The sequence below is a fragment of the Cyrtonyx montezumae genome, unplaced genomic scaffold, assembly GCF_038088225.1.
Source record: "Cyrtonyx montezumae isolate F1298 unplaced genomic scaffold, pur_monq_1.0 scaffold_10, whole genome shotgun sequence".
NCBI classification, from domain to species: Eukaryota; Metazoa; Chordata; class Aves; order Galliformes; family Odontophoridae; genus Cyrtonyx; species Cyrtonyx montezumae.
Window position 1 is genome coordinate 33,920,014 of NW_027071826.1, and position 18,718 is coordinate 33,938,731.

An 18,718-nucleotide genomic window follows, 5' to 3' on the forward strand; every position below is an offset into this window, starting at 1 on the left:
AGGGAGTCTTACCTCCCTTCCTCTGTCCTCCTGCAGTAAAGCTCAGTTTCTGAAGGTGTTAATGTTGAGTTCTTTTCTTTTTTGGCTCTCCCTTATTTCATGTGTTTAATTACTTACGATTTTTTATTTCTTCTCCATCCTGTGGGAGAAACCTAAATTTTTTAGGGCTGCATACTTTTTTTTCCCCTTGTAAGCTTTTGATTTGCATGTGCTTGTGTAACCTCAAGACCCACTAAGTGCAGCACACCTAGGATTGAATCTGATGTGCTGAAGGTAGTCGGGGCAGCAGTCCCCAGCATGCATGACAATTGAGGCACGCTAATGCAGGCAAGCTCTGCGTCAACTCTCAGTTCAGTACAAAATTCAAGTTTTTGTACTTGACCTTCAAGGTCTGCTCTGGAATAAGTCTGACCTTCCTCAAGCACTGAGTCTTCTTTGTGTAATTACACTAACTTGAAAGCGTGGAGATACCTGTGGAGTTGCCATGAAGAGGAGTGGAAGAAAGGCCAGTAGTAATTGTTGGAAGGAAGTTCTCTTTGCAATAGCATTTTGAGCACAATACTGTATCGGTCAATGGAGTAAAACACAGTATATTGTTTTTTAATGATGTAAATAATGCTGAGGAAAGAGAAGCAGCAGCAGATTACTTAAATTTGCATTGTTATAACTATGTATACTCTGAGCATTTGAGAATTAGAGGAAAAAAAAGAAGAAAATAAGTATTTGGTGTTTTTTCAAGTATTTGGTGTTTTGCGTGTTTGGGGCAGGGTAGATTCCATTCAGTTGTGTTGGGAATGACAGAATTCTTGGTCGTTTTTCCATGTCTGTTGATTAGTTTGCTTTGGGAGTGTTGATGTTTCTCATCTCATCTTAGCCATGTGCAATAGAGAGGTGTTTAGAAAATAGAGCTAGGTCCTTCTGGTGATAGTAGGGAAAGTACAAGGAGTAGTGGGTACAAATTGAAGTAAATTTCTCTTAAGAAAAACTTCTGCTGTGGAGATAGTCACACTGCAACAGGTTTTTCAGTAAGTCTGGACTCTGCATCCTTGAAGGTATTCAAAACCTAACTATATATGTTCCTCGGCAAACTTTGCTTTAGCTGACTAAAGCTTGAGCAGGGAGTTGGACTACTTCCAACCTCATATTTTGTATTTTAAACCATAGGGATCTCTATCCTGTGCTGGTGAGGATTCTGCAGTCCCTGCCTGAGTTACTCAGCACGAGCCATGAGAAGAGCCCCATGTTTGAGTTATCTGTCCAGCGAGCTGCAGCGGTGGTTACTCTGCTGGTACATGTGACACAGACTGCAGGATGCACAGTGGAGCTGCATGCCAAGCTGAGCAGGTAGGCCTTCTGCCACCTGATCTGTGCAGTTGTCTTAAATCCTCTTCCCTTCTGTTTGGAAACCTAGCTTTACCCTTCTCTATTTGTTCATTTCATATGGTGTGCTGTCCCACATGTGAATCCCTGGATGGTTGGGATGTCTTGCTTTTGATGTGAGGACTGAAGGGGTAGATTTAAGGCTGGTTAGATAGCTGTATGCCTGCTAGTCTGCTGAGGGGAAGGGATAAGAATCTGCATTTAGCAATGCATTCTTGCCAGAATAAACTAAAAACTCCTTTGACTTTTTCTTTGAGGAGAAAGAAAAACACTTCTCTGAAGTCTGAAGGAAAGAAACTCTGTGGAGAACAAGGTCGATCAGGATTAGGAAAAGTGGGCTCTGGGTTTGTTGGTTTTAGTATCAAAGCAGTGGAGATTGCTGAAAACACAGGTATGTTTTTTGGTGGTGAAAAAACAAACAAACAAGAAACTCTGGACTACTTTACTCGAAGCTGGGTACTGGAGTAACATATTCAGTAGAACCAAAGCTTAGCTAAGGACAGATAATGCAGGTGAAGGAACTCATGCATAGTTTCCCATTTGGCCTTTCTGTCTAAAGTGATTCATTCTAGTCTATGGCAATGTGTGAAGTTGTTTTTCCCCTTGTGGCTGTCATTAGTCATGCATCTTCCATACTACGTGTAACTGTAAATCTTGCTATTAAAATGATAATTTAGAGAGAATTGTTTTCAAGACATCCTCACTGTTCTGTGTCATTCTTTTGCTGTGTTTCAGTAATAGCTCAGAAGACAGTGAACAGATTCCACCTCCTCCAGTAACATGGAATCAAGTGTCAGGCTTACAGCCCTTTCTTGAGACCAGTCTGAAAAAATTCCTGCAGGTGATATCTCGGACAGAAACTTGGCAAATTCTTCAGCCTCTGACCACAACTTACATGATCTACCTGGGAGTTTATTACAGTGCTTGCAGTCAACAGGTAAGACCAGAAAAATAGGTTGTCTTTTTGTGTCACCAGTGTCAGCTTCTGTATTACCATTGAAAACCTTGAAAAAAAGAAAAAAGGCATTGAAGAACACAAACGAGGACTAGATTTTGTTTGCCACACTTCTTACCTAGACTGGGTGCTGATCCTTGACACTGACAGTGCCAAATAGCACTGTCTTCATCTCTTTCTTTGTGCTCAGAGTCTTAATCAAGGAGTGTGGTAGTGCAGTGACTCATTTGATTTACTGCAGAGATACCCAGCATGCAGTAAATATGACCTAATTCAATTTGGCAGCCCTTCCTCATTGTGGACTAAATTAAGTTGCACATTTTTGCATTTGTTGTGGTCTGAGATCCTACTTGTAGACAGTTATTGCAATAACCTTGTAGGATGATAAAGCACTGAGAGTCATACCATATGAACTTTGGACAGGAGGTTATAAAGATGACTTTATTTACTGCCCTTCTAACATTGAGAGTCAAATTCTGTAAGCTGTAATACTGTTGCAGTATGTAACCATCTTTTTAACAGAGTTTTCTCAAGGTGGTGGTGTATCAATGTAATGCTGTTTGGAAAAGCTGTGTCTTATGCTTTAACTGCTTTAAAGTTTCATATTTTAAAGATAAGTGCAGATTTCCTCTTTACTGCCCAGCTGACGTTCCCAAGTTCTGACGTGGGAGAGTTATTTTCAAGATGTAGGGGTAATTTAGTGTGTGTATATATTCAGAGCTCTCTAACTCTGAAATTTGCCTAAAACAAATGAATTAGTTTCCCTTGGCTAGGGTGGAAGCCACCAGTATCGTTCAAAGATATCTTCAGTTTCCCAAAGGTAGTTGGCACCTTTGACATACTGTCATTAGGTCCTGATCTTTACAGAACCAGGAGGACCATTTAAAGAGGTTTGTATTCCTTTTTAACCTCTATAAATATTCTAGAAGAGCATCTGACTAAAATAAAGAAATTATTTTATTTTAGGTCCTTGAAATGTGCAGTGCAATTTTTATTTCCACTTAAAAAAAAAAAAAAAAAGTAATCATAAGCCTGTGGTTAGATGGTCTGATTTCAAGATAAAATACAGAATTACGTGTAGCATATTTGAATGGATAAGAGGAAAAAAAGATAAAAAAAAAATATCAACCTGTATGATAACTAGACTATTGAATACAGGGACCTCCATGGGATAGTTTTGTTAGAGTACTAAGAATTAAGGATAACATTTAGATTTTGCTGTCTGATTTCTGGAGACAGCTTTCACCTGGGGGAAAATCAGGTTTTGGTATGACAATGAGTATTTCTCTAACAAAGGCAAAGTATAGTAAAAAAAAAAATAAATCAGTAAAATGCCAGCCTGTTGGTTCAATCTGGAATATTGCTTACTAGGATCAGAAGAATTCGGATTGTTCTCTAAAACCACAGATCTTCCCCTGTGCAGTGTTCGTCCACAGCCTTTCTTGATGGGTAGGTCAATTGCACTCTATACAGCTGAATATTATTATTTTTTTTCTGAGACCATCATGATGCTATTCTACTTTCTCAGGGTAGTTCTGATCACCTTTGTGTTTTCTTCAAGTTAAATAGGAGATCAGCATATAGGTAGTATGTGAAGAAGTGGAAATGTCAACCACATAAAGCAAGTTTACATTTAGAAAATTTTGCTCCCAAAGATCCCATATCTTTCTTCCAGACAAATAAGAATTCTCTCTGATACATTCTAATACTTGAGTATGAGGACACCTTGAGGTGCCAGCTCTCAACTTCCATACTCTAGGCAGTTAAGCCAGCTCTAACCTATAGCAGTACTGATGCGTAGATGATGTGGTGTGGCAAAACAATATCAAAAGGGAAAATAACTAAATCGGTGTGTGTTTTTGCATTCCCCTGTTTTTCTATGTTTTATGCAGCCATCAGTCAATCCAATTGACTGCTTAGAGGAATTGGAACGTTTGACATCCGAGGTGCTGCAGCCCCTTCTCAGCCAGCCAGCCATGCACAGCATGTGGGATTTGCTCAGGTAAAAATATTTCATTGCTTCATTTCTATATTGTACTGTGTGGTCAGGAAGGCACAAAACACAGTGGTTCTGGGGACTGGGAATCCACTCACAGCAAGGAATTCTCTAATGTTGGCCTAGAATACAAAAATAATCTAAAGCACACTTATGCTTTAGATGATTTTCTCCCTTCCCATTTATTTACCCTTTACGTATGTTCCTTATATGTGTGGTACTAACAGCTGGGTGAATTGCAGTGCAGTAAGGCTCTGTCTACACCCCTTCTTTGTCCTTTCTCTCCTCACAACACAAGGCATCTGCTGCAGAGGTTCTCCAGTTCCTCCTTGCCCACTGATGCTGCTGCAGTGCCTGCCTCTCTACCCTTCTATGTAGCTGTGTTTTACATCAATTTCAATTAGATTTTTGTCACTCTTGGCTTTGCTTATTCTTTAATTTCCACGGTTTAAGAACAAGAACAATTTGAGTCCCCCTTACATCAGTGGGAATGCGTGTACCATTCACGTACTGTGTATGAACTGCTTTCCTAAAAAATGTTCCTGCAGAGGTCCATAAAACCTTTGAAAACCCCTACAGGAGAGTGAGAGGCTGGATACCAAGTTGTCCCTTTGGAAATTTGGATAACATAAATTTGGTCTCAGGCTCTGAACACTGTTCAGTGCTGTAGATGTTCCCTCCTTCTGCTGTAGAGGGAGCCTTGCTACCACTCTGCAAACAGTCCTCTGGAGAGTGGTAAACTGAAGAGTTTAACTTGAAGTGAGGGAAACATCCAGTTCCTTGTAAGAATGTCTCATGTAAGGAACTCTTGAATTTTTTGGTTCTGAGTGGTATTTGAATTGTCACCAATCTTTCATGACTGAGAACCGAGTTCTGAAGCTCCTAGCACCAGAATTTCTGATGCACAAGGCAGTATTTTTAAAATGGCAGTTTTAAATATAAGCTGGCTTTTTTGACTGTCTGATTGTTTTTGAAATATCCAAAGTTTGTGGGCAGCTTTATTAGCCTGGATTATATATGCATGTAGGGAAGTGAGTTTTTTTTAATCCAACGCTTTCAAATTTTAGACATTAGAGATGCATCAATATTTCTACACATGATGAACAGTTTAGCTGAAGACTGGAATTTGTGACATCTCACTGGCTTTAGCTTCTGTGCGACAGTGCTTATTTGACCAACTGTTGACACTGTTTGCTTATTTCCCTTTCTCTTTGCGCAATCATTGTGGTTTCTTTTCCCATAATATATGGCATGGTTTGGATAGTAATGTTCCTACAGGTAATTTTTCAGTAATATAAATGCTTTTGACCTAATCTTTTTCATTCTGTGTTCACACAGGCCATGTTCTGCTCTGTGCAACCCTCTGTCCTGTTCCCCAGCACCTGAGTCTGTCTTCAGTATAGTATCTTTGAGTTGTACTGGAGGCAAACCTCCTTTGAGCCTAGTCGGCTCCAAGTCACCTTTCCCTTTCCTCACTGCCCTCCTATTTCTCATCAGTAGCATCACTCGTATTCACAAAGGACTGATCAGCAAGGTAAGAATGTACTTTTTCACTTTGAGTTCTGTGAGAATGGTAGTATGCTTGGGAGGGAGGTTAGTATTTGTGTCTTCCCAGGCTTAAGAGTGAAGTTTGCAGGACTATTAAAATAAAACTACTGTGTGTTTTTAATTAAAAAATATCAAAGTACTTTAGAGAGAAATAACCCACGTTTTCAGAACAGGCGAGTCTTTGAATTCCCATATCCAGTTGATGCTGGGAAGCTGGGATTATAGAGCAGGTGTCAAATGATAATGAGGCCTAAAGAATGGAGTTAGAAAGAGTGTTCAGAACAGTTAAGCAACTGTTTGGCTCAACAAAATAAATATTGTCAGACAAGGGAATCATATATTCATAGGTTCATTAGGTTGGAAAGGACCTACAAGGACCTACATATATATGAAGCATATGTAACAAAGAAAAATGACATCAAATTAAACAAAAGAATGAGTGCTACAGTGGCTGAAAAGGTTTCTTTCTTCTTCTGGTGATGAACAGAGGTGTGAACACTTAGGCAGGAGGACAGATATTTATCAGGCCATTTCTGAAAATCTCATGCAGCAGCCAACAGGAATTCTTGAGGGAAAAACAGGGGATGGTAAACTTAGGAGAAGACTGTTTTACTTTCCTCCAAGCACCGACTGTATTAGTATTTGTCTCCATTTCTGTTTCCTTTACAGTACAGCTCTGTGCTGAGCTTTGAAGGGCTGAAGGATTATCTACATCAAAGCTGGCAGACTGCACCCCCCTCTGTAACCCCTGCATCTGCGTGGATGCTGCGCCATGAGTATCATCTGCAGTACTTCGCATTAGTATTGGCTAGGAAAATGGTATCCTTGTTGATTCTTTCATTTCTTTCACCTCAGGAGTTGACTTCACTTTAGTTTCTCTAATTCTGGCAGCTGGTCTTTGCATCTGTGCTTTTCCACATAGCTGACCTAGGTTTGGTCTTCTGCTATATTGACTATTCTGCCCCGTTAGCAAGTAGTATCTTTACAGTTACTGATGTTGGGATTTAGATCCAAAATCCTTCATACGGTAAAATTATATTTTTGCCTGACTTTGAGCTAGAATGAGAACAACTTTTCTAGCAGCACTCCTGAAAACTGTCTTGCTGTCTAGGGCAATCAAGGAAAGCAGAAAGATGTCCATATGAGTGCTGACAGTTCTTGCAGTTTTCCTCAGCCTTTCACTTTTCAGTGAGATCCGTGCCTCAGCTGCCTCCTTCCCACAGTCCTTGCTTGTGGCCTTGTTGACTAACAGTGCAGTGGTTTTGTCTATTGCTTCTTTCCTGTGCAGGCAGGCACTTGTGCGGATTACAACCGTCATGCCTCGCTCCATCACTGTGTTGCCATGGCATTGCTGAGCCGTCTGTTACCAGGGAGTGAGCATCTGGCTTATGAGATCCTGCTGGATCTTGCCTTTAATCCAGAGTTTCTTCCGTAAGCTTTACTTTTTTTCTTTCTTTTTCCTTAGTCTGGTACGTGGGAACACTTAAAAATGATGAGAAAGCAGATGTTGGTAATGTAACTTCATTGTATTTTTTGGCCTTCACTAGAGCTCGTATTCAAATTTTAGATGCTCACTGGCATATTCTCAAGTCAGACTGGAAATGTGGTTGCAAATTTTGTCTCAGTTGTATCCATGTTAAGAAGTATGACCAGCTCCACTCAGTGGCAGGAGTCCAGTGATTCCTACAGAACTGATTTTCCCTAAGGTTCAGCATCTGCTGCACTGATGGTAGTGAGGCTAGGAAATACATAGGAGCCTGACCTATTCTGAAAAGCTTAGTAAACCTTCCTTTAACCTTTATTGTACAAGTTCTTATGCAGTTTTTTTGCTGATTAGATTATGATGTTTCCTACCTTTTTCTAGGAATAATCTGGAGCATCCAAAATATGATGCTTCTTACACCTGGCCAAAGGTGGTAGCAGTTTATTTTGTTCCTCACAATCACTTTAAAACTGCTGCCATCATGCATCCCTACAGGAGATTAGACCGGTGTGCTACAAAGAAATGCCATACGTCTCCAGCAAATTTTCCTTTAAAAAGGAAAGCTTCCCCTTGCTAATACCTGCTGTGTGCCATTTTGCAAGAATTTCACAAGTAATCTGAGACTGTGATAAATGTCTCATCTGAGTTTGTGTTTTGTTTTGTTTTTTGTTTTGTTCTTTGCTTCTTCTTGTTTGTTTGGGGGTGTGTGAGTGCGTTTGGGATTTTCTTGACTGATGTTTGCTTTTATCTTACAGTGAAGGGAAAACTGGAGGACCAGAAGCGGCTGACTTCTCTGATATCTTGCATCTGAGTGCCAGTGCCAAACTGTCACAGACAGTCTCTGTGGCAGCATCTTCTTCAATGCCTACTCGTGGTGCCCTGCTGAGAGAATCATACCAGAATCTGCCTGCCATCCGCTCCTGCTACCTCTCTCATTTCGTTCACTTGCAGCCTGCCCTTGTTCATTCCCAAGCATCCTACCAAGGACGGAATTACCTCATCCAATCGATGCTGCTTCCTGAAGTCAGAGGACCCATCCTGCCTTCAGACTGGCCATTCTTTCCACTTATCAGCCTCTATAACAAAGTGACTAATGCAGAGACATGTGGGGCTGTGCTGAACTCTCTCCCGCTTGATCTAGTCAACACTGTGACTTGGAACCTTCAGTGGGTCTTGTTGCTGGAAACTTGGCGTCCTAAAACCCTTCAGAGCATCCCTACTGCTGCCAAACTTGCACGACTTATGTGCATCTTCCTCACAGGTGGTGACCTCTTTCTAGAAGCACCTATCCACTGTTACACAGCTGCACTTCTTTCTATGTATTGCCAGCCCAAGGCTCTGGACTCCCTGAACTTGGATGCTCCGCTCCCTGGTTTGGCGTCCTTCCATGACCTTTATATAAGTCTGCTGGAGCAGTTTGAAGGTGTCTCCTTTGGAGATCCACTCTTTGGAGTCTTTGTTCTTCTACCTCTGCAGAAGCGTTTCAGTGTTCATCTGCGTCTCTCTGTTTTTGGGGAGCACACAAGTATCCTGCGGGCACTGGGAGTGCCACTGCAGCAGGTAATCACACTTCATGGTTGTTGCCTGCATGTTTCTGAGATCCTGGGCTTTAGCCTGTGTTTCTCCAACCCTGTTTTGGTCACACTTCCAGCACTACTGCTACTTTATTCCTCAAGTGTTCAGTTGAATAGTCATTCTTCCTTCACTTACAAGTTCTCATTTTTCTTGAAGAAAATCCAGTGCTTGGAATGTAAAATGAAGCACAAATGAAGAGCAATGTCAGGTTTTTGTGTTGTTTTTTTTTTTTTTATTGAGAAATATTACAGCAGTGTATACTGTTGGCTTTTTTTTTTTAATGGGAAGCAGGGACTTGAAGAGGGAAACAGTATGATTGATTTTAAGTCTAGAGAACAGTGTCCAGCCCCTGTGGATTGTCCTTGTTACAAAATCTTTTCCAGAAAACTGTTAAACTTAGTTTTGAGAGCTGATAAATATGTATAATGTGAAAGGTGCAAGCTGTGAGATTGTTCAGTCTTCAGTGGACACCATCCACCACAACTTTTGAAAGAAGAAATTCAAACTGTGAACGAGCTGTTTACTTGCTCATGTGATTGCAGTGCTTTTGTTCTGGTTGTAGTGGCCCTGCAGCCAGTTTTTCTGTATTGTTATGGCCAGATCAGCTTTTGTTTGTTAAGCCAAGTAAGCCACGATTCTCTGGCTTGCTTCTTGAGATAAGCTCTCTGTACTCACGGTCTTTCCAGTAGTCCTTCCATGTCTGTTATAGCTTCACAAGTATATGAGCAAAATCACTTTAGAGAGAAGTTGTTTTTTTCCCTTTGTTTTGTCATAAGATATGCTTAACTTACCTTAGTGGTGATATAGGTTGATTTGCAAAGAGGATGCTTCAAAGTGAAATATGTAATATTAGACCTAGAGAACTCGTGAAAATAGAGAAGAAGAAAATTTGGATTTCTGGAGAATGAAGAAGTGAACAAAACAAAGTTATTGTTAAAAGCTTTTCTAACCTATTTTTTCAAAGGTAGACAGTGAATTCAAAAAATACTGGAAGCTTAATTTAACAGCAGCAGTAACTCTGGCTTGTATATCTGCTTTCCTTTTCTCGCTAAACGCATAGGCTGTTGTAAGTTTCTTTGATACATTAGCTGAAGATATAGTGCTGCTGAAAGCATTTTGTCTTCTCACTGTGAAACACCTTTTCCTACCTGTGCCAAAAAGCAAGTACCATCACTTGTCTGGTAAAACACTTATCCGTAGTGCTGAAGAGCTCTTGAGGACACTTTGTCAAAGGCATGTCACATCAGTCAGCACAGGCAGTAATGGTCCTCCAAAAGGTGATTGTGCCACTGAAATGTATTGTGTTATATGGCAGCACATACCTTAAGAGCTGGGAAGACCTTACCACTTAGATTCTGACACAAAAGGTAATGTTGCCTTTACCACTTAGATTCTGACACAAAAGGTAATGTTGCCTTTTGGGTGGATTTCTTGCAGTTTCCTGTGCCTCTTGAGCGATACACTTCCCCTCCTGAGGATAACCTGAACCTCCTGAGACATTACTTCCGAACACTGGTCACAGGTGCACTGCGCAGCACTTGGTGCCCTGTTCTTTATGTGGTGGCTGTGGCCCATGTGAACAGCTTTATTTTCTCACAAGACAGTACAACTCAGGTAAGTCAGTGCTTCAGCACTGGGAGCTTTGGGTTTTGCACCTGGTATTCCCCAGCTTCCATTGTGGTTTGTTGATGAATCGCACAGCTTGGACTTGAAAACAAAGATTCTAAGTATGTGTAGAGGACTGTCTTTGACCTGAAGGTTGGAATCCACACAGGGTCAGTAGACAGCCACTGTTCTTCGTTCTGCCCTAAGAAGCTTGCACTGATTGTAGCCAATCCTACAGAAACAGCATCTAAGTTAGCAACCGTGGACAACTATAAAAAAGGAAAGAAAGAAGCATGAATAATGAAAGAGCTGACCAAGCAGAGAGAGTTTGTAATAGATTTAGCCTCTGCCAGGGGCAGTCTAAAGTTGTGGAGTGCTTTTTCCCTTTAAGCAAGCAGGAGCCCAGCTGTGGCCTCAAGATCTGCAGCACTGGTTCCTTGTACTGACTCTTTCTTCCTGCGATCTGCAGTTTTACCAGATCATCAGGTCAGGGGAAGAGAGGGAAGACCCAAGTGGTTGCCATCTCAAGGCTTTTTTGATAGAACACACTGATCTTTGGACAATCTTAATAAGTGTAGCGTTGTTCTAGAGTGCTGCGTGGCCTGTGGGCAGTGATGGTGTTGTTCCATATAAATTGAAGTATATGCTTTGTTCTTAGGAGGCTGATGCTGCTCGGAAAAGCATGCTGCGAAAGACTTGGCTCTTGGTCGATGAGGTAAGATGTGTAAGGAGCAATGGCACCACTGAGGCTTGAATTTTTTAGGCATGGTTCAGGTACTTCGTATACAGACTTCATTTTGACTTTTGAAATTTTTGTTTATCTGCATTGCTGACTTGAGAATGAGTTCAGCAGCAGGCTTTTGACATGCAATAACTGCCAATAGTGTTACCTAGTTCTTGTTACAATTAAACTCAACACAGTGAACCCACTGGAACACTGATGAATGATTCTGTGTATCTCTTGTACTCTTATTTCCATGCTTCTTGCCTGAGAAGTGTTCTTCCTGCATAATGACAGGTCCTAGGGGGCTGGTTCTAGCACAGCTATGAACAGGCATCTGGCACAAACTCCCATAACATTTAGCTGGATGCTTCCCCCACTAAAGAACCTTTCCATCCTACCTTATCATACCAGATCTTGTCAGAGTTTATCATTGATGTAACAGAGCTGTGTACTTTTGCCCTTTAAGTTTAGTGTCCAGTGTTCAGTCCATTGTTAGAAGTTCCCACTCAGAACCCTGTTTGGGCTTCCTGCAAGGGATTGTTAAGAAGACAGTTCAGGAGAGGAAAACTCAAGTAAATCAAAAGACTTTCTTGGAAGAAACTGACTTTTTGTAGCTCTTCTATTGAAGGTGTTGCAGTTAAATATGTTGGATGTGGTAGAGTTGTCTGTCAGGTTTACTGTGTTGTGTGAGACATAGGAGAAAAGGTTAGATTTGTGCTTTTAAGACATGCCTAATGGCTGCTGTTTCTCTCTTCAGACCTTGAAAAAGCATCTTCTCTACTACAAACTGTTGAATGCAGAGAGCCCTTTGGGCTTTGAGCTTTATGAGCAACTCCCTCCCATACGACTCAAGTACCTGCAGATGGTGACGCAGAAAGAAAATAAGGAGAATGCACCAGTGCTAGTCTCATAGCCAAACATTTGCATAAGAGGACGGCTAAGGGGAAGAACAGAAGAAAATTATGCTTCACTGATGAAACTATGCACATTTCAGATTGTTAGTGTCTTTCTTTGACACTCTTGGTATCTCTGCAAAGTGAAGCACTGATGTTTGAGTGCTATCACAGCACAGATCTCCTCAAGACATGGTGATATGTGTGTGGTCTCCTTATTATGAATGCTAGAGCATTTTCCATGATTTAGATTGTTCTGCTTCATCCTGGAGGAGGTGAGAATGTGTCTAATAGGTGCTGAACTGATGAATAAACAAAAAGAACTGAAAAAAAAACCAAAACCATTTCATTCATTCTGGCTGGAGATTGTGAATTCTTGTGGTGATGTCTGTCTTTGACAGATCTTTGTCTTGATTTTTTTGTGTCCTGGATTCTACATCCCAACATTGTATTGCAGCCTCAAACACGGGGGCTACAAATGTAATGCCCTAAAAGGCTCATCACATGTGCCAGGTGAAACTCAGAATTCAGTCTTTGGATGTAATCTCAGTGAGGTGGATGTTCCTTTTATATCCAGTCGTTCTTGTAGAACTACAGTCAGCCTTGACAGGCTTTTGTTTGGAGAACTTTTATGAAGAAAACTTATTTCGTTTCTATTGTTATTATCAATAAATTCCTCTGAGAGGTGCATGGTGATGCCTGGCCTGAAGGCTTAAGGTGTTCTCTGCTTATCAGACAGTTTTCTAATTCTATCAGTACCCCTTCGGTTGGAAGATAAGTTTCACCTTTTTTGTGCCCTTATTTCAGACAGGACGTGTGTGGAATTGGTGTGTCATTTTAATTCTTTTTTTCATTATTGTTATTTTTTCTGTTGCAATTTTTGGTCGTCTTAGGTCAATAGCATGTGATTTAATAAAAGCACCAAATGGTCAACAGTGACTTTTATAGTTAAATTATTTTAAGAATATTTGATGTGATTAGAAGTTCAATTGAATGCATGCAAGTTTTTATTTTAGATGGTTAAAGTCCCAACAACTGTCATTGGAGAGTAATGCACAGTAAAATTTAAGAACTGCCATCAGCAAGGATTTCGTCTTTTGTTCTTCGATCTCCAGTTTTAAAAACCTCTTCCAGTCCTTTGTGTGATGCCAAGTTAAGTTTTGTAATGTATGTGAGATGTAAATAAACATTTTGATAGCTCTGTAGTTTTTGTGAAACAGAGAGAATGCTCTCCTCTTTGTTTAAACTTCCTCATTTTCATAGCTGTGTTTGCATTTTATCAATATATTGGGAGTACCACATTCTGTGAGGTGTGGTGAGTCAGTAACAGTGCCAAATGTGTGTGTGTACATGGTGCAAGTTAGTGATTTGAGTGTCAACAGAAAAGCAGTAAAAAAAAAAAACAACTGTTCACAGATAGTATTTGGAGGTAATGAGAGGAGATGTAAGGCATCTATTTTGTGAACTGCAGAGGAAAGGATCAGGTATTGAAAAGTCCTCTTGTTCCCGGGTGCTCCTCAAGCCATCAGTGTACACCCACAAAATACTTTGTTTTCTGACAGGATTCTGACAGAAATGGAAAGGGAGGAAGGGATCCCAAACAGTTCTGCTGTCACACTTATTTGCAGAGCATTTTAAGCATGTTGCATGTTAGCCATAAGCTTTCAAAACTTTGGCAATGAGTAAGACTGTACAGCAGCCCCAAGCTATAAATGTAGAAGGCTTTTGGGAGCTTTCTTCCAGATTTCTCTGCAGAACACTAGAGGGCATTGCTTTCTCTAGTTTAAATACAAACTTTCACACTTGCCTCAGAATTGGGACTAAAACAAAACAAAAAAACCCTTAAACTTAGTTTGAACTTTCTGCGTTTCTGAATATGAAAAATAGGAAAATGCGGAGAATTCAGTAAACTTTCATTTGAAGTATTGCTAAGAATTATCTCTGGAAGAAACAGTTGATTTGTGAGACCTGGGTTTAGTGGCATGGCCTGCTTCTGCTGAGCAGGGGCAGCTCCCAGAGAAGCAGGCAGCTCAGCAGCAGCAGTGCTCCATGTAGAGGTAGGACAGAGCCTTGTAGGAGTGAGAGTTAGGCAAGGAAGAATCCAAAACCCCAGCCTAAAAGGCAGTGCTTGGGATATTTAAAACAGTAATATAGCCATGAAGCACTGTATGCTTAACGTAGTTGCATTCCAGTGTATTTAGTTACCACTTCCAGTTGGCTGTTGAATGTAACAATCCATTTATTTAGTAATGCTTTCTGTCTTGCTACTTACTTTCAGGCAAATCCTGAACACCTTTTGCTGATGGAACGAGCTGTATGGTTTGGCTGCACAAATGCACTGCGGGTCAGGCAGACATATCTTACTGCATTGGGCGCAGCAGAGCAGAAAAGGCAGCTTTTGCTCTTTTGTAGTTCTACAGTGCTCTTACAGATATTTGCCATGAGCTTGTGTCTCCAACTCAACTGAGTCTGGGGGGCAAAATAGGTTTCCTTCCTATTTTTGAAATTGGTTATATTCCCTCAGTTCACAGAGGTGGTTACCTCTGATATCCCTTGTGTAAATAAGTTTATGGTAATTTACTGGCCTTTAACCCTAGTTTTCAAAAACTTAAGAATATGTATATATATATATCTTGACCAGAGGACCCCCTGCAAAGACATCCCCTCAGTGTTCCCTGGCTCTGAGTGGTCGCCCTGCTGTGCAGGCTGCTAATCAACCAAGGTTGTTTTAAACCGAGCAACACCTGCTCCTCCTTCACATCAAGTTCTTTGCTTTCTGTTGAGGTACAATCAGCAGATAGTGGCCACCACCTGACTCTGCAGACCACCTGGGAGCCCTGCTGACCCCCCCCCCCCCCCCCACGTGCAGCTCCAGTGGGACAAGCAGCACAGAGCTGAGAGGGCTGTGTGGAACTTTCCAGAACGCCCTGAGTGGCACCAGCTGCCCTGAGGGCGGCCCCCACGCTGAGGGGAAGCAGCTGCGGCTGGGCAGGTAACCAGGGGCATCTGAGCCCTCAGTGAGCAGTGGAGGGCTCAGAAGCAGAAGGAAAGCACTGCATTTCCTCCTTATCTCTTTTTTAATCTCCTTTTTGGTGCATGGAATGGCTGGTGGAATGTGGACTCCGTGAACTAGGTTAGTAGCGTTGAACTGCGTGTTTCACGTGGCGGGGTCTGGGCTGCTGTACGCATGGCAGGCATGGAGGAGGGCACCTTTGCCTTCTTGGGGTTGTAGAGGATTTAGTGCTGCTGAGGTGGTGGTTGTGTTTCTGGGCTATGCAGGAGCTTGCCAGAACCCCTCTCTGCCCTCAGCCAGGCCTCGTGTTGGGGTGGTTTGCAGGGCCCTGGGTGCACAGAGGGGCTCTAGTGTCCTGGGACCCCCTGGCAGGAGGAGTCTGGTCCTAGCAGTTGGGGGACCCAGCAAGGTAGGGGAATGTCGAGGGTGGATCTGGTTTTGGTTGCACTGTTGCTGGGCTTCTTGCATTGAGCTGATGTTCCCTCCTTTCCCCTGTTCCCTTTCTTTCTGTACTTGTCTCTTGCATCTCCCAGCTGTCTTTTATCAGGCTTTCTTTCCCTCCTGATCTTTATCTTTCTGTTTTTAATTTTCTTCATTCTTATTACTTGTAACTCTTCTCATCTTTTCTCACTCTTTTGGCTGTCTGCAGAAGCACTCAGTAGTATGATGGTTTAACTGGAGAATAGAGGCAGTGCTACTGAGTTCCAGGTGGAAACTCAATGGCTTCTGATCTGATGGTCTGGGCAGGTGCTAATAAATAGTGCTTGTGATGTGCCCGCTTGGAAGCCTTATGACAAAAAGGGCTGTAACTTTGAGATTTGGATTGACTACTGTGTAAGTGGTGTAAGCACTGCACCATTTGGGTCTGTTTTGTCAGAGATACGATGATGTTTTAGTAATTAACCTATTGGGTTTGTCTGTTGAAGGAAAATCTGGAGCTTGTATATTAAGTGACTTTTCTATTGTTGCTTTCACTACAGTAAGCTTTTACTTCACAAAATCAATGAGCATATCTCCAGAACAATGTTTAAAACTTTTTTCAGAGTGCGTAGGCTTTTGCTAGCAGCTTCCCTTGCTGTGTGTTCAGCATGGTTTTTGTTCTCTTTGGAGTACTGGGGCATGGAATCATAGAATCCTTAGCATTTAAAAGAACCTTTAAGGTACATCTAGTCCAACTCCCCTGCAATGAACAGGTGCTTGAAGAGCACTGAATTACCTCCAGGTGTGTGTTGCTGGTAGTGAACTGTAGTTTCAGGCAGGACTAATCTTTGTCACACTGTGAAGATGCTATGACAGCCATGCTAATGTGTGGTGCAGCAACTGTTGAGATGGTTGTTAGCATTCTTCACAGAAAATCAGCTTGCAGATCCTGGCATCGATATTTCTTTGGTATAGATTATAAAAAATAAATATAGAGTGATACAAAAGTTTCTCTGTTAAAGTATCATGCATCTCTTGTCTGACATGCGTGTCAGCTTGCTCACAAAATTTTAGTTGTGCTGTAAGCCACAGATGGCAGCTCATTTTTGTTTCTCTTGGTTCTGTCTCCCCTAAGATTGATCAGGTTTGGATCGATGAAGTTATTTGGGCAGAAGCTGCCACTGCTCTCCCGCTGTCTGTCCACTGACGAAGTGGGAGGAGTGGAGTTGTTAAGTCAACTTTGTAATGTGTTTCTATCTTTTTTTTTCTTTTTTTGGTATCGTTACATGTTATTTGTGGAGGAAAGTGTGGGTTTGCTGACCGTTCTTTTTTGCCCTGAGCTCTCATCAGCAAATTTTACTTTGTATAGTAATCTCTGAAGCTCAGATTTCAGTGGCGGATTCTTATTTATTTAAAGGACAATTAGCAAGCTAAAAGTAGGGTGCAGAACCTGGATATCTTTATTCAGCAGCACTTATAGATAGCTACTCCTACTCTCCATGAATCAAGTGGTTTTATTGTCAGCATACACTGGTGTCATAACCCAGCATTGTACTGTTGGAAAAGTTAGTGGGTGCAGGGCTCCTCTACAGTTAGTGTGCAATTGTCAGTATTATCCTAGGGACAACAAACCATCTGCCTGCCCACAGTCTGTTCTGCTACCAAGTAGCTCTAGTGGTTAGGAAACAATTCTTAATATTGTAACCTACCTTTTTCTTTTGAACCAGCAGTCTTTGCTTTCTGCTTTCTGTAAATATTTATTTTGGTCCTTCTTATAGTTCACTGAAGTTGGAAGAAAGAAGTAAGCCTGTAGCTAGCATGGAGCTCTTGGCCTCTGTTTAAACAGAAAAAGCAATTTTATAGCCATATTAAACCCATGCCAGGAACATGCAGTTTCTGGTCCAAATTAGAGAGAAAATACGATGCACCCTAGAAAGACCAATTGCTGAGGTTAGGGTAATCTTGCACGAGGTAGGAGATCCCTGTCAGAGCGCCCCCTACTATGGGGCTGGCGGTTGTTCTGATGTAAAAGGTTTCCCCAGTTTGCAGTTTCCACCTTGTTCTCGTGCTACGTTGAACTTAAATGTGTTGGTGTCAAACTGTACCTAAAATCAAGTCCTTACTTTATGGTTCATCCTTACTGAATGTTTATGAAGAATGATTTAGCACAAGGTTCTTAGAGTATGATAAATGTAGTTACTGGTTTAGTTCAGTCTTTGTTTTTTAGGAAAACACGTACTACTGCATCAAATAGTACTAAATTGCTAACTGGAAAATATTCCCTCTCTCCTTACTGCATACTGTAAGCTAAGCATTGCTGGTGCCTTTCTGACTCATCAGCTTTGCTACTGATGTAAGAGGAACAGGAATGAGTGAGTGTGAGGGAGCCCTGTGTGTGTGTGTGTGTGGGGGGGGGGGGGGGTGGTGACCTCCTGGCTGCAGAGGACAAAGACTTAATGGGAAGTTGCATGCATAAAGAAGCAAGTCATGTGCTCTTATCCTCTGTGTTCAATGAAGAAGCAAACTTCACAATTGGAAACTGCTTTGGTCTGGTAATGCCCAGGGATCATGGGTGGTAAGTGCTCTAAGTAACCATAATTGAGCACTTCTTTGATAACAAGCTTTCCTCTTTATCTAACTGCAAAATGATAGCATATTTCCCTTGGCAGACAGTTCTGGATGGAGAGCTCAATTCAAAGGCAGCCTTTGCTGTTAATACCCAGAGGCACACTGGCCCAGGCATTCCTTTTTCTGTGTACAGGCTTGCTTATGTGAAGACATTGACTGTTTCAAAGCTTAATTCTTCTGGTGACAGATGTGATTGTCCTCTTACACTTTTATTAAAGTAATATTCCTTGCCATTTTGCTACATCTGTATTTCATGTCTTCTGCAGATCAAGCTGTGTGGGCCTTCAGGATTTTATTGCTGCTGTATGTCTCTGATAGGTGGTCTGTCTACTATGCTGGGAGACTAACCATTCACTAAACAACCCAGCTGAAGCTTCTATTTTTTGCTTTTCCTTCTCTTTCATCAACTCCTATGTATTTCCATATTTGACGAACTCCAGGAAGTTTTGGGGCCCCCAGTAGTGCTATTTGTAAAGAAGTTTTGAAATTAATGTATGC

General features: G+C 41.6%; 1 protein-coding gene across 2 annotated transcripts in view; it reads left to right on the plus strand.

Annotated features, from left to right (window-relative positions):
* RPAP1 (RNA polymerase II associated protein 1) overlaps positions 1-12,499 on the plus strand; it is a 37,318-nt gene extending 24,819 nt beyond the window's left edge. For both annotated transcript variants that reach the window (XM_065754828.1, XM_065754829.1), the window contains 10 exons: positions 1,165-1,344; positions 2,116-2,317; positions 4,228-4,337; positions 5,670-5,865; positions 6,549-6,698; positions 7,168-7,310; positions 8,118-8,922; positions 10,375-10,551; positions 11,201-11,257; positions 12,024-12,499. In XM_065754828.1, coding sequence (XP_065610900.1) covers positions 1,165-1,344; positions 2,116-2,317; positions 4,228-4,337; positions 5,670-5,865; positions 6,549-6,698; positions 7,168-7,310; positions 8,118-8,922; positions 10,375-10,551; positions 11,201-11,257; positions 12,024-12,179 — 2,176 coding nt within the window. In that variant the 3' untranslated portion in view covers positions 12,180-12,499. The remainder of the gene's footprint in view (positions 1-1,164; positions 1,345-2,115; positions 2,318-4,227; positions 4,338-5,669; positions 5,866-6,548; positions 6,699-7,167; positions 7,311-8,117; positions 8,923-10,374; positions 10,552-11,200; positions 11,258-12,023) is intronic.
* The last annotated feature ends 6,219 nt before the right edge of the window (positions 12,500-18,718 follow it).